Source organism: Amblyomma americanum, chromosome 6, assembly GCF_052857255.1.
Source record: "Amblyomma americanum isolate KBUSLIRL-KWMA chromosome 6, ASM5285725v1, whole genome shotgun sequence".
In the NCBI taxonomy this organism is placed as follows: Eukaryota; Metazoa; Arthropoda; class Arachnida; order Ixodida; family Ixodidae; genus Amblyomma; species Amblyomma americanum.
In genome coordinates this window covers 112,369,335-112,395,579 of record NC_135502.1, presented here as the reverse complement: position 1 = coordinate 112,395,579, position 26,245 = coordinate 112,369,335, and the positions used below count along the sequence as shown (strand labels likewise).

At 42.0% G+C, this 26,245-nt stretch overlaps 1 protein-coding gene across 9 annotated transcripts in view; it reads left to right on the top strand.

Moving 5' to 3' along the window:
* The window catches only part of fra (neogenin protein frazzled), a 503,762-nt gene that overhangs the window by 464,249 nt on the left and 13,268 nt on the right, over window positions 1–26,245 (top strand). For 2 of the 9 annotated variants that reach the window (XM_077627833.1, XM_077627834.1), the window contains exons 8-23: window positions 141–357; window positions 2,544–2,698; window positions 4,126–4,419; window positions 4,581–4,630; window positions 5,120–5,264; window positions 6,472–6,582; window positions 8,005–8,199; window positions 9,469–9,564; window positions 10,489–10,800; window positions 11,964–12,071; window positions 14,825–15,019; window positions 18,317–18,349; window positions 19,071–19,206; window positions 19,674–19,906; window positions 22,447–22,569; window positions 23,505–23,645. In XM_077627833.1, coding sequence (XP_077483959.1) covers window positions 141–357; window positions 2,544–2,698; window positions 4,126–4,419; window positions 4,581–4,630; window positions 5,120–5,264; window positions 6,472–6,582; window positions 8,005–8,199; window positions 9,469–9,564; window positions 10,489–10,800; window positions 11,964–12,071; window positions 14,825–15,019; window positions 18,317–18,349; window positions 19,071–19,206; window positions 19,674–19,906; window positions 22,447–22,569; window positions 23,505–23,645 — 2,544 coding nt within the window. The remainder of the gene's footprint in view (window positions 1–140; window positions 358–2,543; window positions 2,699–4,125; window positions 4,420–4,580; window positions 4,631–5,119; window positions 5,265–6,471; window positions 6,583–8,004; window positions 8,200–9,468; window positions 9,565–10,488; window positions 10,801–11,963; window positions 12,072–14,824; window positions 15,020–18,316; window positions 18,350–19,070; window positions 19,207–19,673; window positions 19,907–22,446; window positions 22,570–23,504; window positions 23,646–26,245) is intronic. The other 7 variants (XM_077627838.1, XM_077627835.1, XM_077627837.1 and 4 more) reach the window with 7 other exon arrangements.

Here is a 26,245-nt window from a genome sequence, read left to right as displayed (position 1 = left end):
TCTCCTTGCTCCTCCTTTCTTTCTAACAAAACTAAATGCATTTAACATTCCTATGAGTCTATTGCTGCACCCACAATAAAACTCTAACTCTTTACCAACATTCTTGGCTGGCCCACTGCTGACATGCTTTGCTAACTCAGAGTCTCCTCGTCTTGCAACCCACGCTGCTTTCACTACCCCCTTCCTGGAAACCTCAGGTGAACTGCAGCGAAGCAAAGATGTCCCGTCAGCACCGCGTGATGTGACGGCACGCCTTGTGTCCACGCGCTTTGCAACACTCTCATGGAGTGTCCCGGAGAAAGTGGAGGGCCACATCCTGGCCTACTCTGTCTACTACAGGGAGGAAGGATCCAGTCGGTTAGTATATGCCAGGTGTCGCCAATGGCTGGCCAAATGTTGTCTCTTTATTTTGCAAGCATCAAGGATTAATAAAAAAAAACCAATGGCTTCTGTAGTCTTAAGGCGGGATGCCAGGCTGAAGAGTCAACTTTTGAACTACTGCGCCAAATGTTTATGGTTTATGGGGTTTAACGTCCCAAAGCTACTCAGGCTATGAGAGATGCCCTACTCCACCAAATGTGATGAAATTTTCAGGGGTGGTGTATCTTCTTCTCATTAGACTATATTCTAAATTTCAACTCCCTAGCTCAAACAGAAAAAAGTTCTAGCTGTTATATTGAGCAATTAGATGTGTCAGCTTAGGAAAACTATAATTTCAAAAATAATGGAGATATACATTGTTTGTCATTAGATACCTTTTAGATGGTTTATTGTGCAGGATAAGGCCAGTCGCATATTTTTTAGCCATTTCTGTAAAAATATCATCACTCTAAAAACAAAGTTCAATTTTTTTGTTGTCATTATATGTCAGACATCTCAAAATATTGCATGTTAAATAATATTTAGCTACCTGAAAAGCACCTCATCTTGTTCCTGAAAAAATTTCAGTCGAGAAGCCATCTTGAAAGCAGCTTTCATTGATGCAGTTTAGAAATGATACTTTTCCTAACGGTTTTGTTTTCCCAAAAAGTGCAAACTGAGAAAAATGACTTCAAAGATTTCAAAATATTCTATTTTATTTTGGGGCAGAAAAAAATTATTCAAAGTATCCTGCTCCATAGGTCGGGCCCTCCTCTTCAAAACGGTGCTGCTCTGTGGCAAATGCTTCAAGCTTTTTTTCTTTTTTTTCAACTTTAAAGCTGGCCATCACCCTTGCGTTCACTCGTGAAATACTTTGATCGGCTTGCTTGCTAGACGTGCTTCATCGCCTGGACTTCATGTTCCAGTTCCAGTTTGTCAAACACTCTCTTGATGCCACGTGTGCCCTCATTAAATTCCAGTAAAGCCAAGGCTGCCGCAACTAGTCTCCACGGTTCTTAGTGGCGCAGATTCGGTCTTGGGCGATGAACCATCATCGCAGCTCGAAGGGTTCGCGTCGGTTTTCGGCGGTAGGCTTGGGCCTGGCGAACGCACAAGCAGACGCTCACTTGCTGGCGATCGCCCGTGCAGTGTAGGCCTCTCACTTTTGTGGTGCGTTTTCGATTGTCGAAGCTTCTCCAAGTCGAAGCCTTCATCGAGGGCATCTTCCGGTAACACCACCGGCCACCCTCTGATCACAATAAACTCACAGAAGGAAGAAAAGGTAACAGATAGCAAGCGTCCAACACAACCAAAGCGGGAGCAACTTCGAATGGCGTGAGAACAGTGTTGGGTGGTCACATGGTATATTTCCGCCAATCTGAGCTCTCATTTCGGTATGCCATCCACTCTGCAGTTGGTGCAGCCAGCAATGTGCCTTTATTTCTTAGTTTTCTGTTAGGGGCCTTGCGAATTCTCAACAAAGGTCTTCTGTGACGAAAAAGTGTGAAAAAACAAACGTTCTAACGTGAGCATTCACTTCGCGTTTGTTTTTTTTTGTTTGCACTGTGGCCGCGTCTTGAGAAGCGCCTCATAGACGCCTTCGATGGCAAATGCGTGCCGCTGCCTCGTGAAAAGAATTAGTTTTATTCTTTTCTACTGCTCAGATAACAACCAAACTTGGTGAGAATATTCTTCATTAAACCAGCAATCCAAAACAGCTGAAACTTAAAAAACACAATTTTTTTTCCGAAAATCGGTAGTTTAGCCCCACATGCCCCCTTAAGTGGGCTGTCTCAGTGGGCTGTCTCATGATTATGCAAGATACCGACTTAGCTGATTGTAATGGCAACAATTATTGCAATTCCTGTGCTTCTTTGATCACTGTCTTTCTAGAAGTGAAGCACTCAGGAGAAAAGGCTGGTGTGCAGGTAGTGGCACCTCCTTGACTGAACTCAGGATGTGGGAATAGTGATGCATGAATTCTGAAAAATATATTCACAGCAGATGTTAACAAAGTTTTGACTTCTTCAGGTTATTATTGCCTATTATGCTGAATACTGTGAACTTTGTTATGTAACATAATGCCACTGTGACTACATTTTTGAAGACCCAAGTGTTTGTTACAGCAGTCCATGATACTTATGCCCATTACGGAGCATTATCGTGTCTGTATGTTGCTACAGGGAACGTGTCCTCAACACAACAAGGCAGAGTCTGGAGGAGATCATCATCCAGGGCCTGCGACCGTCCACCAAGTACTACTTCCGCGTAGTGGCCTATAATGAACATGGACCTGGAGAGAGCTCACCGGAGCTGGAGGTGGAAACAAATCCTGAAGGTGAGCCATGCACAGACAGTGCACTGAGAAATGTGGAGAAGACTTCTGTCAGAGAGTACCAACATTCTCAGAATTTTGATTTCAAGTGAATATATCTTGTATGTACCAAACCACTACAGCTGGCTCACTTTTGAGCTTATGCTCATCTAAATGTGAGCATATGTGTTGCCTCGTGCCTAATCTTTACAATTAGCAACATATTCAATTTAATTCACTGTGGGCATAACTCACTGTGGGCATAGTAACTCACTGTGGGCATAGCTCTTGGACGGAACAAAATCATAATTTAAGGGTGTTGCAACTTTAATATCACAAAGACTTCCAAGGTTAAATGTTGCCACACTCATGATGTTGACACACTTACGATGTTGACAGGAGCAGGGCTACGTGCACTAGCGCTACTATGGTGATGGCCGTGTTTGTGGCCAGACAAATAATAATAGTTCTCCAAAGCTAACCAAAAAAACTTTTTATTGTTGTTAAAATGTGACTTGAGACTTGTACCATGTATTAGCAGTGCTGTTTTGGCACTGCTGCTCTTTGTTCATAAATTTATTAGATATGCATAAATGTTTGCTTAGCCTCATTCCCATGGTGCCTACTTACATCTAAAAGCCCTGGGGCTTAAGTGCCGTTTTTGAAAATTTCTTTGACACTTATATTCTTCTGGCACTTAAAAATATATACTTAAGTCAGAACTTAAGATGGTGATGTCATCTGTGTAGATGGTATATCCGATGTAGAAGAGTGTAGAGAGCTTGTGGGCGAGAGGGGCAATGGCTATATTGAATAGTACTGGTGATAGGACAGCACCTTGTGGAGTGCCCTTCTCAGGTGCTTGGGAGGGAGACTATCTAGTAGATCCGATACCTATCGTGGCGGTGCGGGCAGTGAGGAAGGTGGCGATATATTTGAAGATGCGAGATCCGCAGTACTATATCTAATTTAGACTTTCTAGGATTGCAGAGTGGGAAATGTTGTCAAAGGCGCCCATAATGTCAAGTGTTAGAATTAAAGAGGGGCTCTCCACCAGGAGGTATACCCGTGAGGACTTTGTGTTTGAGGAGAAGAAAGGCGTCTTGCGTGAAAAGATCTGGTTGAAAGCCGAGCATAACAGGGGGAAAGAGATTATGGTTTCTCAATATAGTTTTGCAGGCATGTTTGCATGACTCGCTAGTATAGCTTGCCCAAGCAGGAGGTGAGCTACATGGGCCTGAGAGCAGAGAGGGAGGGTGGCTTGTTGAGTTTGGGGATGAGTAAAGTAAGCAGAGAAGCATGCAAGGGCACCGCAAAGTTGTGAACTGGCAATACAGACATTGCACTTCCATGTGACATTTTACATGAGGGAAGTGCAATGAGGGAAGCATTGTAGGTGATTTTGCTGAAGCATATTTATTGCTTCCTGTTTTGTTTTTTCCATTCATCAGTGAGTATCCCAGGGCCACCACGCAGCTTGAAGGCCATTCCAGTGTCGCCAACAGCGATACGTGTTTACTGGGAGCCACCGGAGAGCCGCAGGGAAGTGGTTCAGCACTACCAGCTTTCGTACCAGGAGACTGGCACAACTGAGGAAGAAGAGAAGCGAGTGACCACCACGGAGACGTGGTACCACCTCAGGAACCTCAAGAAGTACACGGAGTACAACATTTGGATCACAGCTGTTAATCAGAATGGCTCAGGCATCAGCTCTGAGGAAACCCTTGCTCGAACTTTCTCAGATGGTGAGTTGCATAAAACTGATGGAGCTGATGAGACTAGATTGTTTCATATGTATTATTTCCTCATACGGACTGTTCTTATGGGCTTGCTTAACAAAAACATAGCTTTTGAAATGTTTTACTCACTTTCACGGCAAATATGCTGTAATACCTTTGTTTTTCAGCTCCATCTGATGTACCACAAAATGTAAGCCTGGAAGCTGCAAGCTCTACAGTAAGTAGCCCACCTGTGACATATTCATTTGACAGTGCTGACATAACTGGTGTTCAGGTGTTGTTTCTACAAGTGCACTTGCAGCTCGAGAGAAAACTTGACAATGAAATTTTAACTGAGCTTCGCTCTATGAAGCTTAAAGACAGCTTCACATTTATGCTACACTCTGTAACAATTTTAAAACTGTACAAATTAGGTGTTCTTTCATGAGGCTGTTCATTGGGGTTCCAATAGGAGAGCATAGATATCAAAAGGCTCTTAATAAAGTCGAATATTTTACCCTTAATACTAATATCCGCAATAAATCAGACTACGAGAGTAGGAGTGATCCATCATTTTGTCTTTTGCACAAAAAGGAGTGTTGACGCCCTCAGCAGGGTTCTAAACTAAACAAACAGTTGCTCACTGCAGGCTGCTGTATGTGCTTACATTATGAAATTTGTTGTAAATGTTTAAATTCTCACAGCTCCTGTTTTTCCATCACCACAGAGCATTATAATCAGGTGGGAGCCCCCACCAAAGGAGTCCCAGAATGGCATCATAACAGGCTACAAGATCAGGTACAAGCTGAAGGGCAGCCGAAGAGGAGACACCATAACCACCGATGGGAACAGGAGGCTGTATGCCCTGTCAGGTTAGTATGTGTGCTCTTTCACCAAGTACACTGGGTTGTTCCAACAGGACACATGGCCACTGTGGTCCCATTTTGCAATGGCTTGCCGCTGAAGAGTGGGCACTTGCATTGTAACATGTGCAGTTCGTGAAATCATAGATGCTCCTCATATGCTAATGTTACCACTGCTTCCAGATTGCATTTATGGTTCTTATTTGCCACTAGTATATTGCTGCACACCAACCCAAGGTGTGCAGTCACAATATTCTTGAGTTGGCGTTGCATATATGTGGGGATGCAAGATTGCTATGCAGGTCTTCAAGACCAACAAGGGTTTATGAAATTCATAATCGCTAAGTTGTACAACATCAAGGCAGATATGACTGACATGAATTTCCAGAAGTACTTCTGTGCCAGAGAATTTTGATCTCTCATTGTAAAGAAAAGAGATTAAAATTGTTCATTTACTTGGTTCGAGCATCGAGTTTTTGGTTTCGCTTCGTGCTTAAAACAGACTACTGACTAGAAGCTTCAGGAAGTGAGAACTGGAAAAAGTAAGCACATGGGAATACCATAGTTCTTGTGTGCTTTCTGTTGAGTTTCTAGTCCTTCGGAAGGCACTTTTTATTTTTGAAAGTTAACATGGGGTTCTGTTGCTACAGTTGATCATGGTAGCAGTAAAGTTTCACTAGTCAAGAAATTTCAGTGCGGATCTGGTCGCGGCACACATTGATTGTTTTGCAGAAGCTGCATAGCATGATTTGTCCTTTTAAATTTCCTCTGCTGTTGTTGGGCACCAAAGCTCAGGTGTCTGTCATTTCTGTCAAATCATTAAAGTTCCCACGGCCCTGTCTTCTTTTATGCTCTGCACAGTATATGCAGAGCATGAAAAGAGAGCCTTCAAGATTTTATTCTGTGGGGAGTCGTGCTGTTTGGTGATTATTTTGGTCCTGCGCAACTTTATGATTCTATAATAAATCTCTTGAATTAGCAAGTACATTACGGTTACTTGTGATAGTCAGCAAGAAAAAATGATAAAGTGCCAAGAACGTTGCACCAGTTTTATTTCTGTACAGAGCAACTGATTTTTGATGAGCCCGGGTCAAGGTATGTATATTTCCAGCATGTTTACTAAATCATGAATCCTGGCTCACTGCTTTTTCCAGTTGTGCCTACATCTTAATTCATTCGATTTTGTTTATTCATGTCATAACTTTATTCTTTTCAGGTCTAGAGAAAGGTGCTCAGTATAGTGTGAAAATTGCTGCACTGTCTGTAAATGGGACAGGACCTGCCACGGATTGGATGACTGTGGAGACATATCAAAATGACCTTGATGGTAAGTCTGAAAACATGACTAGAACTACTGAAAGTTCTGCTGCCCGAGCTTATCACCATGCTGAAGTCTGCACACTCTGTATTGTGTATCTACTCTATCTAATGCAACATGTGACATTAAACCTCTGCAGGCAGGTTGTTAGAACTTATTTGCTTTATCAACATATGAAAAAACAAAACAGAGACAGGACATAGACAAACTATCTCAGTTTCTTCCTTCATCTTGTTTTCCTATGCACTGTTTTTTTAACATAATATTGCACCAACTTGCCTGACTTTATCCAAACTGTTGTCAAGTTGCTCTAATTTGTAATAGCTGAGCACTCACTATTAAGCCCTTACTGCAAACAACTGGGTTTTTACAGCGACATCTGTATGGGCCACATTTGGTGGAATTGTGTTAGTGGTGGCACACCACACCCTATTCCATCTCAAACCTCCCACACCGCATGTGCTTAGTGCACCAGACTTCTCTAACACTGTCAGTGCCGCACCCCAACGCCCTACCTTCACACTATCCCTCTCTGCACCTGCTATGCTGGGCGCCCACCTCATATGGATGGGTGAGCGGACGTGCATGGTGTGCATATATGACACCTATCCTATGCCCTAACTACCACACCTTGCACCCCCTACCCATAGTTTCCAAATAAACATTCTGATTGGCATTAGCATTTCATGCCACCCCAGCTGTCATTTAAATTCATTTTGCTACACAGGTGTTTGTTTGGCTGCACACGTGTTTTTTTGGCTGCACATGAGAGCACTTACAGCACCAAAAGCAGTGAGGGAAGCCAGGCACGTTGCTAAGATAAGCAGCTTCTGAAATTGCAAAAGCAGCCAGAGAGACTAAGCACACTGCCCTGCTTGAAGAACACAATTGCATAAAGGCAGGGGCTCAGGGACCAGGAGAATACCCAAGTGCAGCTACCAGTAATATCTATGATCTATCCTAGAATGCACTGCGCTTCACCTGCAATGAATTTCGTACCTGTACATACTCTGAATGATTTGATAGACTACAAATTTTTTTATGTACACGTGCTACACTCTCTCTTAAATTTTCCATTGCACTCCTGACTGAGCAGTTTCATTTCAGTAGCACAACAGGATGTTCTTTCTGTGACCATGTGGTATTATGCTTGTCTGGCTGTTGATACTTTTCTTTTTTTCTCGAACTGGTGTGAGCTAGAATAGGATGACACTATGCCAGACTGGATCTGCTGAGTTTTTGAGAGCTTGGTGGAAGCTGGGCCTGTACATAACATGAAGGGCCTCCATCAAACATTGTGCGAGAACGTGGGCAGGTTTTCAGTGAGCTTTTGTTAGCTGTTTATCACTCTCTGCTGAACAGAGCATGGGGATGAAATCTGTGATATAACGACAAAGCTCATGCTTGTGCTTTCCTTTGCCCCTTGTTCAGAATCACGAGTACCTGATCAGCCAAGTGGACTGCGTGCAAAGCCAACTTCAACGAGCATATTTGTGAGCTGGGCACCCCCACGAAACCTAGACATCATGATTCGTGGCTACACCATTGGCTGGGGTATAGGTCTACCTGACGTCTACACCAAGGTACTCAATGGGAAGCAGCGCTACTACACCATCGAAAACTTGCGTGAGTTTGCTCTGTTGATCTTCCCGGAAACTGTTTTATATTGTACTGCCAGGGTTATCCCCTAGCAGACTTGGACAAGTGAGGCTCATCATAAGCCGACTGTCATTTCTGGCTCTTGATGAGTCCAGCTCGTTGTGTGTTTACTGGCATTCTGTGTCTGCTTTAAGGTGGGTAGGGCTCATCCAAAGCATTTTTTAGGTTTTTCGAGAGATGGCAAAATGGGTACAGAACATTTTGACACCATTTCTGAAAAGAAAAATGTGTCCTTTAGGGGGTTAAGGCACAAGTTAAGACACAGATGTTTGTGCTTGCGAGGGAGATGAGCATGACATCACGGCTCCCTCTCGAGTCGTTGATTACACAGTCAGTGGCAAAAATACTCAGCTCAACGATGAAAATTGTCCACCAGCGTACGCAAGATTTCTGAGCCCTGTTATGAATCATACTTAAAGCAACGCTATTTCATTGCGAACCAGACTCTAGTACATGTGGGAGCCAAAACATCATTTGATTAGTCTTTTGGTTGGTGCAGCCTTACTTTTTTTCAATTCTGTGTAAGTTTTCACCATCATAATGTTAGCCTTTTGTCTGCATCATCTGTCAAAGAGTAACGAGAAAGATCATAGAAAGCATTCTCAAGCGAGAATTTTGTATTTCTAAGTTCCTGGAATTAGAAGAGTCTTTCTGTGACTTGCTTGTTGCAGGCAGCTCTGAGCTAACCTGTTGTCTTTTATTCAAGGTGGTGATGGGTGAGCGGCAGCGACTTTCTATCACTGAGGGCAATTCACATCATGATTTATTTGTGGTTATGATATGTGGGCAAAAGGCTTCTTAAATCATTAACAAAGACACCTATTTATGCTGCTTTATACAAAAACTGAACTGAAAACAAACTGCATGGTGCAAAATGCGCTTTGAATTGTTGGCATCAAAGCAAAAGCATGCAGTTTAAAGTTCCTTGAAAATACTGCTAAAGCAATTACTTCTTAGTTTGTGCTTATACGCACTGTTGCAGCCCAGGAAGCAAAGAGCAATTTTGTATGAAATTCAAGCATCGTTAAATGCATCTGGAGGGCCTTAAATAATCTTTATTCTATATAAATTGAACTTCTGTGCTTTTTGTGGTTTTTTGTGCGTAACTTCATATGTTTCGACAGAATTTTAGTTCTTGCAGTTGTGCTGATGTGTAAACTGACCTCAGAATACTGCATTCAATATTCTTTAAATATTGATAAAGGTACCCAATAGTGCCTCTTCTTATATTTTCAGAGCCTTCCAATGAGTATGTGATCAGCGTACGCGCATTCAACCAGATTGGTGATGGTCAGCCAATTTATGAAACTGTCAAAACGCTAATTGAATCAAGTAAGTGTCATGCGAGATTTTTGGAAATTTTTTTACATGATTGGTGTTTATTTCTTGCTGCATTGTAGAAACCTTAGGCACACACCATGCAAACTTCTATCCATTCACACATTGCTTATATATAGCATTGGCAATTGGTAAATGATGACTGCAGAAATTCACTAAACACAACAAGGAACAAAGTGTGCATCCGGTTATTCTATTTCTTTCTTCTTCTTGCTGTTTATGCTAATAATATAATCATCTTTACTTGCTAAATAATCTGCTATCTCGGAGTTCACTTTTAAGGTGACTAACAGATCTCACCCTTATTAAGTGTTGAAGATCGTAGCAGTACCACTTCTCAGTTTGGATTTGAAGTGAATAAAATTGCAGTAGCCAGGCCAGTATTGCAATCTCTGACATCTTTGATAAAAACCAGGGAATCCAATGAACAAAAAGCATTATATATGATATTGACAGGACATGAAGAAATCTTTGCAGTCTCAAAACTGAACAGCATTGGGTCCTGCGGCATATGTGAGAGCACATCTTTCACTTTCTGTTTCCGTATCTAATGGAAACTAAGCCTTATGTAGGATTCTTGCCTAGTTTTAACACTGAAGAAAGGTGCAAGCATGAACTACACCTGTCTTTACTTTGCTGCTGTGCAGCTTACTGCATGGTTAGAATCTCAAGTTTTAATCATAATCTGGAAGTTTTCTCTGGCCTAATTTTAACACGGTCTGAAATGAACAGAAAAGTTGTCCATGAGAGTTGTACACTTCTGTAGAGTCTCCGAGATTGTAGTGCATCCTGTACATCTGTTTTTTATTATACAGTATGCATAATCTCTAAACAAAGCATAAGCCTTCGATTTATTTGCTACACCTGCACTCTGCTGCTGTCAAGGTTTTCATATTACCTTCTCATGCTCTTTCTCAGCTCCTGAGCCTTTGGTCCCAATGCTGCCACCCGTGGGCCTCAAGGCCATCGTGCTGTCCCCCAACACGGTGGTCCTCTTTTGGAGTGACAGCACACTGCCCAGCAGCCAGGTGATCACGGACAACCGCTACTACACGGTCCGCTACAAGGCCAATGGGCAGCCCAAGTACCGCTACTTCAACTCCACCAACCTCAACTGCATGATCGACGACCTGCGGCCCAACACCCTGTATGAATTTGCTGTCAAGGTGGTCAAGGGTCGCCGTGAGAGTGCTTACAGCATGGACGTCCTCAACACCACGCAGGAGAGCCGTGAGTCACTGCATATTTTGTGGAATGCAAACCCATTACCGATATGGCCGTGTTCAGAGCTTGCTACAGGCAATTCTCACTGGTATATTGATAAACGTGCTCCACCACGATCAGCACCGCGGGAATCATATCCAACTAACTAATGAGACAGTCCAGCACTTCTACAAATGATGAAACTATTCTGACACATCAGCAAAAATCCTGATGAAAAATCGACTTCATTTTTCTTTCCTTTTGTCTAAATTTAGAAGAAGTCATGTACAACGCGAACATCTACGTAAGAGACATTATTATCATTATTGCTTTTAAAACTTGAAATAAACACACAGTTTAAGCAAACTGAAAAGAGACAGCTGAGAAAACTGCAAACAGAACATAATGCGTCCTTGCTTAGATGTGAAAACCAAGGCATGTGAAATTCAATAAAAGAGTGTGAGAAAGGAGAAATATAGTGATGATGCAATTGAATGCATGATCTTACTACATTATTATAAACATCAAATATGAAACTTTAATTTTCTTACGTTGCAAAGATGTGTAGTTCAGCTGGGAAATGTGGGAAGTAAGGGGTGCATAACTCGGACAGAATTTGACATCCAACCCTAACAATGTAGTGGAAATTTGAGCTAGACAGGCCTGGTCCCACAGTGGGTGGCCCTCTTGTACACATATGGTGTGAAGTGAATACCAGCAGCTTGTAGCTGGCAGTAAGAGCTCTGAGCTGTGAATTGTGTTGTTCCGTTCTTGGAATGAATTTCGTGGTGCCATGAAATAACATTCTAAGCAATGTAAGGAAAACATTCCATCCAATTGAACTGGAACACACATGCTTGGCTGTACTTTGCAGGCAGTGACAACTTAGACACCGGGCAACACTCAAAGCTGTGAGCATTCTGATAGTGCTGTAACCCAGTCACGCAGTCTCATATTCTTGTGGTTTCTTTCACAGTTTGAAGGTTCCTTCTAAAACTGAGAGCTATATTACCACAAATGACTGGATTCAGTGTTCCTGAAGACACTGTACAACACGTCAAATTATCGCTGCTTTAAAATGGTTCAGTTATGTAATAACCAAATGGTTTAAATTAATTAGTGGGGGAGTGCAATGTAAACAATACTCTCACTTGCACTCCTAACGAGATATGCTGTTGTTTTCATCCCAGCGCCTTCAAGTCCCCCAAGAGACCTGACTGTGGTTCCAAGTGAAGACTCCCCAACCACTGTAAATCTTCACTGGCAGCCTCCAAAGCAGCAGAATGGCATGATTACAGGTATGGCTGTGGTAGTGAGCTGGCACCTCTTCTTCCCTACAGATATAATGGGGTGGTCATGCACAAAGAGATTATATATTTATATATATATATGAAGGAAGCCAAAAGTCACCGAAACCAAGGTGCACAGGGGAATGTTTCTATTTTTTTTTAATTGTAGTCCTGATGAGTGGGAGAATAATTTCTCGCCCCACTGGCGAAGAGTGGAGCCACGAGTGACGCGTCCGCTCGCGCCGACAATATATATATATATATATATATATATATATATATATATATATATATATATATATATATATATATATATATATATATATATATATATATTTATGAAGGGAGCCAACAGTCACCGAAACCAAGGTGCATAGGGGAACGTTAATTAATTTTTTTATGTGTTATACTTATCAGTGGGATAATAATACTTAGATTAATAAATCGCTTAAAGAAAATTACTTATAAAGCAGCAGAAAAAACAACCATGCCGCCGGTGGGACCCGAACCCACGACCTCCGAATATCGCGTCCGGTGCTCTTACCAACTGAGCTACGGCGACGGCTGTCCAATGTGCTGCTCTCGTGGGTATTTATGTTTACTGGGTGTAAGCGAGCCTTGAGAGTGTTCACCAGCGCCACCCTCGACCATAGCGGCGGACGTAGCACGTCCTGTAATACCGCGAGCGTGACGTACAACGTCATCTAACGGCGAGGGCGGAAACCGTGCGAGAGCCCTCTTATGCTACCTATGGCATCAAGACTGCCAGAACCGAGACCCTCGTTAAGCTATTAGCAGACAAGTTAAATGAAATGAGGGGCCCGTTTGACAAATTTATGAAGGGAGCCAACAGTCACCGAAACCAAGGTGCATAGGGGAACGTTAATTAATTTTTTTATGTGTTATACTTATCAGTGGGATAATAATACTTAGATTAATAAATCGCTTAAATAAAATTACTTATAAAGCAGCAGAAAAAACAACCATGCCGCCGGTGGGACCCGAACCCACGACCTCCGAATATCGCGTCCGGTGCAAGCAAGAGTTCTTTTACCTGAAGACCTGTAGCTGGTTGTACAAGTGGTAGTTTACTGTTGTTTGGCAGGAATCACATATTGTGTAACTACATCATGCACACAAGCTCTAACTGATCTGCGCACCTAAAGAACCATCTGCTTCCAAAATTCACTTCCCCATAAGCACCAAGAACATATATATATATATATATATATATATATATATATATATATATATATATATATATATATATATATATATATATATATATATATATATATATATTCTTTAGGTGCGCATATCAGTTAGAGCTTGTGTGCATGATGTAGTTACACAATATGTGATTCCTGCCAAACGACAGTAAACTACCACTTGTACAACCAGCTACAGGTCTTCAGGTAAAAGAACTCTTGCTAAAATTTCCCACTGTAACGCCATTGTATCCAATGTGAATTAGTTTCAGTTAAAATGAATTTAGGCACAATGCAACTTGCAATTCAGTGGTCATTTTGGAGACCACTAAAGTACCGTTTGAAAACCACTAAAGTACTGCGGTGGCCACTGTGTGTGTGTGTGTTTTTTTTTTTGTTTTTATTGCTTTTCCAACAGCTTGAATTGCACCTAAGGTGCCCAGCTAGCTAGTCTTGTGGTACAGGCTCTAAAAGCAAATGGCCATCTTTTTCTCTCTCTCTTATCTCACTCCTTCTGCAGCACAGCTGTTATCAGGTATACGAGCATATGCACCTCACAGCTGCAGGTGATGTGAACTCCGTCCGCTGCAGGTGATGTGAACTTGATGCTGACATGAGGCCATGCGAGATCTCTGGGCCATGAAAACCTGTGCTGTAATGCCATGTCGGGGCAAAATTCGGATATGCTGTGCCTACATGCCTCTTTGTCTTCTGGAGGCAACACACAGCACATGATGCACGCGTGATTCTGAGGTCCGGGCTCGTAAGATAGCATCACCGCGTGCAGGCCGGCACGCACCCATAGGGAAGGCACCCCACCCTGCCTTCGCTATCTTCACCCTCAAAAGCGCTATCCTGTGCCTTTGCTCACAGGATGTGGGAAACAGTTTGCCCTAAGTGGATTTTTTTTTTGCATTCAGTTTATAGGAAAGCAACCTAATGCTCTCATTTCATTCGTCTTATCCAGTAGTTCATCTTAACCAAGTTCATCTTAACTGAGTTCATCTTAATTGGGGTCTACTGTAATTGGCATTGACAGCCTTATTTTTGTCAGCACGCAATAGAAATATTTTCAGCGGTTCATGTACAATCTATTTGGGGTAAAAAAAAGTTTCATTACAAAGTTTAGCATTGCCATCATGTTCCTGTTTTTTTTTTGGCTGTCTGTAACTGACAAGGTTTCTGGTAAAAAAAAATAACAAAATTTAAGATGTGTGCTGGTAAAGTTACACCTAGGTGATTTTAAAAGAGATTACTTTCCTGCTTCACAATTTCTTCATAAGTAGCTATGTTGCCCACTTTTGAAGAAACTATGAAAAAATTTGATGTCATAAAGCATCATTAACTGTATTAAGCCCTTCAGCACAGTTAAGCATATCTGTCTAGGATTGGATCACAGTCCTTCTGCGCTGGGCAGTGTTTGAATATCAACCCCAAGAAAGCCCGTCGGTGGTTTGATTTCAGTTCGTTTTTTACTCTTCTAGACACTGTAGCTGGGTATGCACTGACAGCAGCCTTTCTGCGCTTTTATTTTTTCTCCTGTTTGCCGAGCAGGATACGTGATCCTGTACACAGCGGACAACACTCAGCAGGACACAGACTGGGTCGTGGAAGTAGTGGTGGGCGACCGCATGACGGCGGTGATCAAGGGCCTCACTGCAGACACCAGCTACCACTTCAAGATCCAAGCCCGCAACAGCAAGGGCTATGGCCCACTGTCCTCTGAAGTGGTCTACCACACAGGCAAGAGTATGTTGCATCGCCCTGTGTGGGTGTCACTCCTGCGAGGCTTCCTTCTCCCAGTCATGCACCATCTTCTGTAGCATGGCACTGCATGGTCTGCTCCCATATGGCCACAAGCACTTGGCATTTGTTTGTTGTATATGCTACGACGTGGGCACCTCAATTTGATTGGAAATAAAAGGAAAACATGGAAATGAAAATGTGCACTTGTAGCAAAGCTGGTTTTGCCAAAGGTCACAAAACTGCTAATGACACTTTCAAGTATAAGCTCAAAGTGCTTATAAACAGTGAAAATGTTTAGCTATGACAGTCGTGAAGGTGCTTGTCAAGGGGTCACAAGCTGTCTCAGAGTTTTTTTTTCAATAGGCGTTTATAGCACCCCGGAGACGTACTGTCGGAGACATACTAGTATCAGAGGCATACTCCCGGAGACATACTACCGGAGGTGTATTACCGGAGACACATACCAGTTCACCAGATGCCCCCCGCACATGTGCAGTGACATGCGTGCTGCCCCTGCACATGCGCAAGAGGCATCTGGTAAACCAGTATACCTCTCTGGTAGTAGTCTCCGGTAGGCTAAAAATGTCTAATATCTGTAAATTTCCAGTGAAACTTGGGTGCTTAGGAAATGGTCATATATAGCTGCGAAACACAATATGAAAATCGCAAAGCTGCTTTTATCATTGTCACTGTAATTAAAATTAGAACTTTTATGATTATGAAGGTTAAAGTTTCAGCACCCTAAATTTGAACCGCTTTGAAAGATATCCTGCATATGCCTGGCTCGGCTGTGAGTCATTTAGGAGGCGCAGTTTCCTTCCGAGTTGGCCTCAGTTTCAGCACTTGTCATTGGCTTTGGCCTCAGTTTCAGCACTTGTCATTGGCTTGTGATGCTTTATCACGTGAAAAGCTAAACAATTATGTCAAACTTGGCGATTGAAGGCTGTAGTGTAGACTCTAATAAACAGATGAATCTATAATGTGCATGGAAAGTTGCTTCCTGTTTTAGACATATTTTAGTAATAAAAGTAATTGGTTTCATTGATAAAACTACCTACTTTTGTTTGGCACTTGAAAATTGAACAATTTCTCCGCTCAGCAGCAGGACATAATGTAATCTTGCATAGTTAGCAGCATCCTGTAATAGCACATCACTCAACAGCATGTCAGAAAACTCATCTAGCATTCCATATTAGACTGTGGAAGCTCATGAAAAGATGTAGCAGTAGTGATGGGTCAGGCACAGGTTTGTGTAATTAGTGACTTCATAGTAATGGAGGGCATTAAGGAAATTGCTGTTCAAAACTGATGAATGCACCATCTGTGAGAAATGGTGACAGGAGTGGTTGGCTCCTGGAATCTATATTGGAAGGGAATTTTAGCAAATGGTCTCCAAATGTAGGCTAAATATCTACAGATCGTTATGGCAATCTGATTTTGCAGAGGGTATAGCTGTTTTTTAGAATCATTTTTAACTTTTTCTTTAAAGCTGGATTAAGCAAACTAAAAATACTACTCTCTCGCATTCTGCCAAGTCACTACAGTCCGCAACGAAAAGGAAGTTGGAGCTTGTTGGCAATATTGGGGCATATGTGATTTTAGGGAGCACAAAGTTTTCAGGCACATGATGCAAAAATAAATGTAATTTCTGACATATGCGCTGGCCTGTTCTAAAGAAAGCAGGAAATTGAAATATGAAATGACATTTAAGACATATTGTGCACTGTAGCTTATTGAATCATGGCAACAATAATGAAGAAGCTTTGTACATCATTACGCTAGTCACTACACTTTATAAATAATCAGAACAGTGATAAAGCATTAACACTTCTTTTTGGGCGAGTTGGTGCATACTTGATTTGAAGAAAATAGCGCCAGAGCATGCAAACCACGAAAAGACAAGGACGAGACACAAAGCGCTAACTCACAACTAATTTTATTGAAACCAGGCAGCGCCTTTATATGGCGACGTTTCACTGAAAAAAGAAGAAGGAGGAGAGCAGGAAAGGTAAAGAAACCTAAGCGACCATCACAGCGAGCACACATGAGCAAGTGGTAACCAAAACAAAAACAAAAAAGTTAACAAAGATTATTTAAGGGCGGCATCTAAAAATTCGAACTCGGACGAAAAAAGTGAAACAGATGGGGTGCTGACACACCTATTGCCAAGTTTCCTTTGTGTCTTCCTTGTGTAGCGCTTTGTGTCTCGTCCTTGTCTTTTCATGGTTTGCATGCTCTGGCGCTATTTTCTTCAAATCAAGTGATAAAGATACTGAGAAACTTGCAGATGGATTTAATCATAATGCAGGCAATTATTGTTAGATGACGTGTCAGCTGTCACCAGCTGTACTGCAGTGCTACGAAAGTTACCGGGTGGTGCGCACTGACTGCATTTAAACTATTTCATGATGCTTACATTAATAGGTTATGAGGAAATAGTGTATATGTGATGACAGTTAGAGTATTGCCATGTGCTGAACAGAGGGTACTGCGCACATACAAGCAAGGATGAGAAGGGTACACAACAAGCATGCACTTGTTGTGTACCCTTCTCGACCTTGTTTATATGTTTGTAGTAGCCTTTGCTCGTCATGACTGACCGACTCGCCGAAGGACGCACTCTTTTATGCGCTATTATTGCACTTGTTATTGCACTTGTGTAGCTGAGGTCATGATCATGAAACCCAAAGCTTTTCTTGCTACAGATTCCAGATGTGCTATCCAAGTTTCCATTTTATTTCATCTGTGGCTTAATTATTGCAGCTTTGCAAAAAGCCCTAGACATACTGTCTGTATCTACTACTTTATAATATTGCAGCTCTAAAGAAATGTCTATGTCAGGTATAGTTCAAGCAGCTGAACTTAGAATGGTATATATGCACATTATACATAGCTTCTCATAATAAACAGTGCTTACCTGTAGGTATGTGCACGTATGCCTCAATCTACTTTGAAGTATGAATTAGATAGTGACATAAGCACTGTACACATATTAGTGGCATGTTTTTTTACACCTTGTTACTCACATGATAATATTCATATGCATACAAGGAAGCCCAGGTAATGCGTGTATGTGTGTAAAATCGTTTTACCTTTCTACCCCAGTTGTTAAAAAGGCAAATGCAAGCAAAAATTGCACCATCCAGTACTTCTGTTCTGAAATAAAGCATGGTTTCCGAACTGGGTTTTAGTTTATTCACTTCTGCTTTTCTGCATGTTATGTATGCCTGTACATTCCTTTTTGTTTGCTCATGTGCTTGTTTAATTTTGTGGATTGTTTGTTTTGTTGGCAAAATTTAGGTTTTGAGGTTGCTTCCGGAGCTACCAGCAATGGTAAGTGTTATATATGCAGGATGCATGGCGTGATGATCAGTTGTGACTTAAGTTTCTCCATTTTTATTTCCTTTTTCATTGTACCTTATCTGAATTATGCATGTGCTCAGTACTCATTAGTCCAGCTACTTTTTTTGCAAATATATGTGATAAATTGCATAACTCATTATCAGTGAACATTAAAGGGACACTAAGGACAGCTTCATACAATTTTGTACTTGATAAAAATTCGTTTTTTTTACCTCTGTGACTGTGTTGATGTTGGTTTAGCATCAAATGTGTATTTATCACGGAGGAAATACCATCTAGAAGTGCAGCAGTTTTTCCTTCACCGCTCGAATCAAACTCGCAACGTTAAGGCTAAAACGAACTCTATGATCATTATTTGGAAGTGAATAAGTGTGTAGCCTTGATTTGGTGATCTGCATGCAAAAATAATTCTTGAAGCCATTTCAGTTTGCTTGTGGAATTGGCCAGTGGTGCCGAAATCTGTATTTCCTTTTTTGGTCTTTTCTAGCTTATGAAAGCTCCGTTTTTAGTAAAAGTAGCCTCTTTGCCACTACAGTACGGTACTGTATCAATACAAGCCAACTTCTATCTGTCCTGAGTGTTCCTATAATAACAGTTTGGAGTTGACATCAAGTTCTTTGCTATGATGAGAGCTGCAGTGTCAGATGCTTAACAATGCATTGAACCTAATCAAAGCAACCTCATTTTTTAGGTGGCGGGATCTCGAACAATGTTCTCTACATAGCAATTGCGTCTGGATTCGCAATCATCCTGCTTATCCTGGTTGTTATCTGCTATATGGTGTGCCGACGACGACAGGGATACATTGGGCCAGTCAACAGCAAGACGTGAGTGTACCTGCTCCTCTATGTGATTTGGTCATCTTTCATACCATGTACAGCTGACAGCTGCAGTGCTGACAATTATCATGTGATCAACATATACGAAGTAGGCATCCTGAGCATAATCAAAAGAATATGATGTGTTTATTTTTACCCGCTGAGTATCACCTAATATGCATGCGTTATTTATAGGCACAGATTTTTTTTATAATTTTGAGTGAAACTGGACATGCAGATTGTTGAGGACAACAAGTGCAGGATTACGGTGGGTGCAGCTGGCAAAGGTCAGGGTTAATTGGAGAGACTTGGGAGAGGCCTTTGCCCTACAGTGGGCGTGATCCATGCAGCATGTTATTTTTACTGCACAGAGCAGGATGTCCCAGCTGGATAGAATTAGTGGACCAACTTGGATGTTGGTGGCATCGAGGTATACAGTCGATGACTTTTGCGCAACTGTGTGCATGCACATGCAGGTATGCAAGTGCGAAGTGTGCGGCCGTCAAGGGGGGCAAGGGAGCAACCAAGGACCTGAAGCCACCCGACCTGTGGATCCACCATGATCAGATGGAACTCAAGGCCATGGACAAGAGCAGCAACCCAGAGGCAGCCATGACCGCCACACCCATATCACGCAACTCCCAGGAGATCTCTGAGGAGCACATTGGCACGCTCGACAAGAAGAAGAACTCCGGAGGAGGCTACATGGGTAAGTTCCTTTCTCATGGCTGTGCACTGTTGTGCTGTCAGGCATGGCTAGCGAGAGAGGTCTTTTCCAAAGGGGATAGCTCATTTCTGGTTCCTATGAGCATTGTTATGGACGTATTGTGGTACCGCTGTCATGGCAAGAAGCATTAAATGGTCTGAAATTCCGGAATCTTTACAGGGACACTGACAACAAATTGAAGCAGGCCTGTATCGATACTATATGGATATGCAAAACCAATTAGTCAATTTTTCATGTTCTGAAACGATAGATTATTTCATTCAAATGACAAAAAGGCATCTTTCACTGAAAATGGAGCTTTTGTAAGTGAAAAAAATCCAAAAGATGAAGTGCAGGTGTCGCTGCCACCAGTCATTTTCACAAGAAAACCGTAATGACATAAAAACCGCCTTTACATGGATCTCTAAGGCCATACTGCACCAGTATACACTGTCAAATGGGGATCACAGAGTCCTTTTCATTCTCGATGCCACAATTTTGGATCTAGTGGTAGGGAAAAAGAAGTTTCATTTCTAAATCCAATTTTCTTGGCAATAAATGTGTTTTTCGCTGCCAGACAAACATCAACATAGCCACAGGGAGCCAAACAGTCACTTTTTACCCATACCAAAAATTATATCGAGCTGTTCTCGGTGCTCCTTTAAGACTACCGTGTGGATCAAATCTGTGAAATTCTAGCAAATTTTGTGGGCGTTCAATTCCTGCCATTTCAAAGCTATCAACAGAAATGGCACATTTGGAGAAAGTGCTGAGAAATGTACGAGACTGTTTGGTGGAACCTAAGTACTGGTGAAAAAATAGAATACGATTTGAGACTACTACTGTATGACTTCTCAGTGATACCAGAAGCGTTAGCTAGAGGTGAGCACATTGCTGTGGTGCTATAGACTATGGGCTTTAGCATCAGTTTGAGCTCTTTCACTCGCAACCTATGCTGAGGTCAAAAATGCAATTTATCCAACGGTTTGCCTGTACACATGCCACTTAACCTATTTTTGCTGGCACATGCATAAAACTACAGTTTCTAACAACATAGTGAAATGCATTGCAAGATGCCTACCATCCTTTATGTTGTGTGCAGGCATACGCACATAGATTCGCAATGCTCTGATTTGAAATAAAAACGAGAAACTGTCATGAGAGTGCTCACCTAGCAGAGTAGAGAGCCAAAGAAAGTGGATCCTCATAGTGGTTTACCATTCACGGTTTACCGGCTGGCTGTATGCTTCGTGATCTTGCCTTTTCCCATGCATGAACCCTCCTTTGCATTTATCTGCTTGGCATGTTTGTTCTGTACTTATTATTCACATGTGCATGTGTGCTGAACATTGCATGGTCATACACGGCCAGAATGCTTGTATTCTTGATCCCAGTGTGGCAATGCCTTCCAGCATAGAGGCAGCACTTTTCTGTGTGTAGTCAAATGTAGATGTAGCCCAGTTGACCCCAACTAGCTCATAAGCTACTGTGTCTGTATCTATAGCAATGTAACGGGGGATGAATGCAATGAGGTGCTAGCATGTCATCGTAATTTTACCACCAACCTGGGTATCCTTGCAAGGTTATGTTTAGTGAGTAGCGCTGAGACTAACATCACCAAAAAAATAGCCTGGTTCTCAGATAGGGTGACTGGATTTACATAAGATTTGAAAAAAATAGGCTATAGCTAGCACAAAGAAGTCTCAAGCATTGAGGCTTGGAATTACCTGCTAACTAAACGGTGGATCTTTGGTCAGTCGACTGTCATAACAATGATTGCTATAATGCATCATGCATAATGCTATAAGGCTTTGCATGTGATAACGCACCAACAGTCTGCATCCTCGCTTTTATTTCATAAAAGAATGTCACGCTTTGTTTGTTTCTCCGCTTTTCAGTAAGTAAGGTGAAAATGGGTGAAGTTGTCATGTAACGTAACATCCTTGAATGGAGTCTGAATAGTATAAATATTTTTTAACGGATCAGTAAGCTGACCAAAACTTGGTCATTAGACTGACCACTTTCTTGTATATCACCTTTTTAGAGCTTTTGAAGTTTGTCATTGTTGTGAATGAACTTAATTATTAGGAAATTGGTACCTGTAGGGCTTTCAAAGCATGCCTTTTCACCTTCCAAGTACAGCGTTTTGCCGGCTCGGAAGTGTTTTTAAAATCTGTCTGCAGCATTATACTTGTGACAAATCTTGCTTTCCTTGAAAGGAGTGTGCTCTGGCTGTGGCACTAAAAAGTCTTGCAGCAGTGAATTTCTCATGGATCCTTGCATTCTTGAATTTGAAACAGAGATCTAAACATAACAATGAGCTGCCTACACCAAGCACATCTGTTTGCTTGTGATGACACACTGTCTTTCAAAGCACCCACTATACTTTTGTGTCTCTGCATTTTTGTTTCGTTGAGTTCAGTTTGTTTGTATACCCACATTCACCCATCCACTCTTTCCATCACATGATGAACGTTGATGCATGGATGTTGTCTGTGCCCCCCCTTTTGGTTTTCCCCTATCGTTTCTCCACCCCTGCACAGACCAGTTAAGCAGCGACGACAGTGGCAAAACTGATAAGCCGCTGTTGCCGAAATCGTCACGCACTAAGCCCATGATGTTACCGCTTGACTCTCGGAAGTCACTGCCCGATTCTAGTAAAGCATGTGAGTATATTTATCCTGTGTCCACCCGTTTATGTCCTTGTGCACACCCTACTGCTTACCATATCTCCGCATGAATTCAGTATCCCACGTAGCTCCTGTTTTCAAATGAAAATGGATACATTTTTGTTGTACCTTGAAGCCTCATTTTGATTGGAAATGCTTATGAAGAATTTGTTTAATATGGCCTGAAACAGCATAAAGTTTGCAAAAGAGGTTGTGGTTGCCATCAACAAGTCTGCTTTCTGTAGAAGGTTGCCTGCACTAAAGTATATAAAGACACAAATTTGAATGATGGATTTTGAGGTAAATGCAACCTTAGTTTTTGTCCATGCTTCACCCTGAACCACAGCTAACGTTAAACGCAGTGCTACACCATTAACCTCTGTGCAGACTTTGTTGACAACTTCTACATTCGTCACACTGCCTTATTGTTTCCTCAGGGCAGAGATCTGTGGTTGCTGGTTTTACACATTCAGTAATAAGAGTTCTAGCAGTAAAGCTCTAAACTAACATGCAAATTCTTAGGGCATATTCTTAACATTTTTAGGTGAGTAGGTTTGAACTCTGTGGACATTTTGTGGTTTCTTTACATAGGGTTTGCAAAAGTGTGACTACATCTTTTCACTGCAGAGAAAAATATTTTTTGCTTACATGCTGTAATTATTCAAATGTACAGTCATGAGCAATATGAGAGGGAGCCAAGTTTGAGCAATCGTTTATTGGTTAAACTATAATTATGCGTGAAAAAAACAGTTTGTACTGTTTTTTCGCTAGTTTTTCTCTTGGCATATAATATCCAAAGTAATTCTTAAGTTTAGTGGACAAATATTGCAGAATTTGCAATTTTGTGTGAACAGTTTGTTCCCTCTCATATTGGTCATAATGGCACTACTACCTGTCAAAGACATGTACATTTCTCATGACCTTTTCCACAGCCATGGGACCAGCTGCTGTTACCAATGGCAGCATGAACACTGGCCTAGAAGGAAGCTCCATTAATGTAGGCCGTCCCATATACCCAAGGACTCAGTACAACATACCCCGGGCCCACGTGACCATCGATGCACTTCACACAGGTACGCATCAGCTTTGAAACTTGGTGGTGGTGAAGGAAATATTTTTACAGCAACCTAAATCACGGCTTTGGCGTTGTCCAGGGAAGGAAGGAGTAAGAGGGGGAACGGGAAGAAAGTGCCAAAATTAAGAGCTGAAGTAAGCATGAGGAGGTGAAGGTAGAGAGGAGGAAAGAAGGCATACCGGCAGGCGGAGGAGAGAGAGAAAGAGATTGAAAGTGGCGAGGGTTTAAGCCTGTGTGGCCATGGCTGGACTGGATGAGAGCGCACACCGGCACTGGGCCTCTACCTGCTGTGGCATGGCATGTGGCGAGTGGCGACTGCAGCAGTGTGCAGAGTGCATCATTGTGTGAAGAACCAAAGCAAGGCGCTTTGTCTGAAAATAATAAAACACCTGAGCAGATAAAGACAGTATACCATGCTGACGCGAATTTCAGTGACGACTCAATATCTGAAGTCATAAAGCGGCAATAGCATCGCCATGTGCTAGTCGTGGCTGCACATTTGCGGCATTGCTGCCAAATGCAGCTGGTGCTTCACCATGTGTGGTTCACTGTGAATGCGAGGGTTATAATGTGCTCCCATCATTATTTGAGTACATATGCATTATGCATTACTTTTCCTCATTCATTTTTCTACATTTCTTGAGAAATTTGAAATTATCCACCGTGTAGAAATAGATAAGCTCTGTTATCTGCAAAACTTTGCCTTTTTTTTGTCTGATGGCTGGCCTATGACAAGAATGCACTGGGGGCCCTATACTGACTATCCTCATGCGAAAATATTGTCATTAGCTTCTGGTGGCAGTGCTTGGCACACTGTTTGTTTGACAGTTCTGCAAAAATAATTTCTAGTGTCTTTCATTGCCATCCATTTTGTGACTGAAATCATGAAGCTACACATTTCCCTGAGCAGCTGGCATTCTAATGTCCAGCGTCAACACCGGATAATGGATTTTATTGGAGTATATTGCCTGTTGTGGTTTTAGTGTGAAAGCACCACTCCAGACATACCAACCCCAAGCAAGAATCGTCGTCTTGTCTGCGCCTCTTGTCTTGTGGACCGAACTAACCAGAGCTTACTCGATTTACTCGGGTAAGCCCGGATAAGTTTGGAGGAGTGTCACGCAAGCTGCAGCTAATGGGAAGAGCTCGGGTGAGTTCGGAGGAGCATCGCGGCAGCTGTAACCAATGAAAGGAGGGTGTCGCGCCACCGAGGTTGCATAACCTTGTGGCATAATCACAACCTGCCCTGGCAAATAGCAGTTAAATTAATGATTGGCCGCAAAAGGTTGCTCGAGAAGAGCAACATGGATCACACAGTCTCTACCGGTCGTTGTGATAGAAACAACTACCTGCCAGTGCAGTGGCACATCTCTTAACCACTGCGCCGATAGTGGCATGAGGACTCTCCACAATCAATGAATATTAGGTAGAGAATGACCAGTTCTGCATATATGGGCTTTAACCCACTAAAGCTATCATGTCATACGCTTAAGGTGGAGCTTAAGTGGCCCCTCCAATTAAAGAATGAGCACCTGCTTTTGCACGTCTACTCGGTTTAACTACGTTAAATCCATACCACTTTTTTCTCATACTGTCCTAGATAATGTTTTCATTTGAGCACTTCATCACTACCCAGCAAATTGTCCCCTCTTTGAAGTCTGTAATATTACGTCAGCTTAACAGCTGCATATATGACCTGTTTTTGCAGCATTGCGTTCCCCTGCAGTGACTACTGACATGTTGTCTTTTTCATTTTTGTACATAGATTTCTCCAGTCATAGACGTTTCCTCATTCCTGTCATTCTTACTTCAGGGTGTTCATCTCTCATTGTTTTGTTTCTTTTCTTTGAGTTTTTTCCTTGTCTCCTTTTCAATACACACTTGCTCTCTTCTTTTCAGAGACAGGCGAGTGTTATCTGGTGGCAGTTGTCAGCCTGTCTGATCTCATTTCTCTTCCTGGTCTTCTGCATGCTCATATTAAATGGGCACTGAAGACAAATGGTCTGTCAATAGGATATTGCGTTCTACTTACAAAGAGTCCGCTCTCGCCCAAAGCGGAGCTTTTGTAATTTATAGAAAGGAGCAAAAAACGAAATACAGGTGTCTCCATCAACGGCCGATTTCACAAGTAAAATGCATGCGTCGACACCGATTTTTTGGTCGCAGCTTTATAGCTTGCTATTCAATTCAAAATGGTGGCAACCCTTCCTCGGAATTAGGTAAATCTCTTGATTCTGAAAACATGACCTGAAAAAAAAAATTGTGGAGCACTTTCAGGAAAATCCCGATATCTGGATGGTTTTAGAATAAAAAAAACGAAGCTTGTTTTTTAAGGACGTCACAAGTTTGATTCAGCTGGCAGGAAAATTTTTGAGCAAGATTTGCTCGCTGATAAATGTGTCATTGAGGTGAATGTGCTAGTGAGAACAATAACTGGACAAGTTGCCCTCAGTTTCCCTTTAAAGGCTAATACTATTAACTCATTAACTATTGCTTGCAAAGATAGTGATTTGCCATCCTAGCTTTAAAATATTCACTCTAAATACGCAAAAGCAAATGGTGCCAGATGCTTGGCTGCTAATTTTTATATAGGAGTTT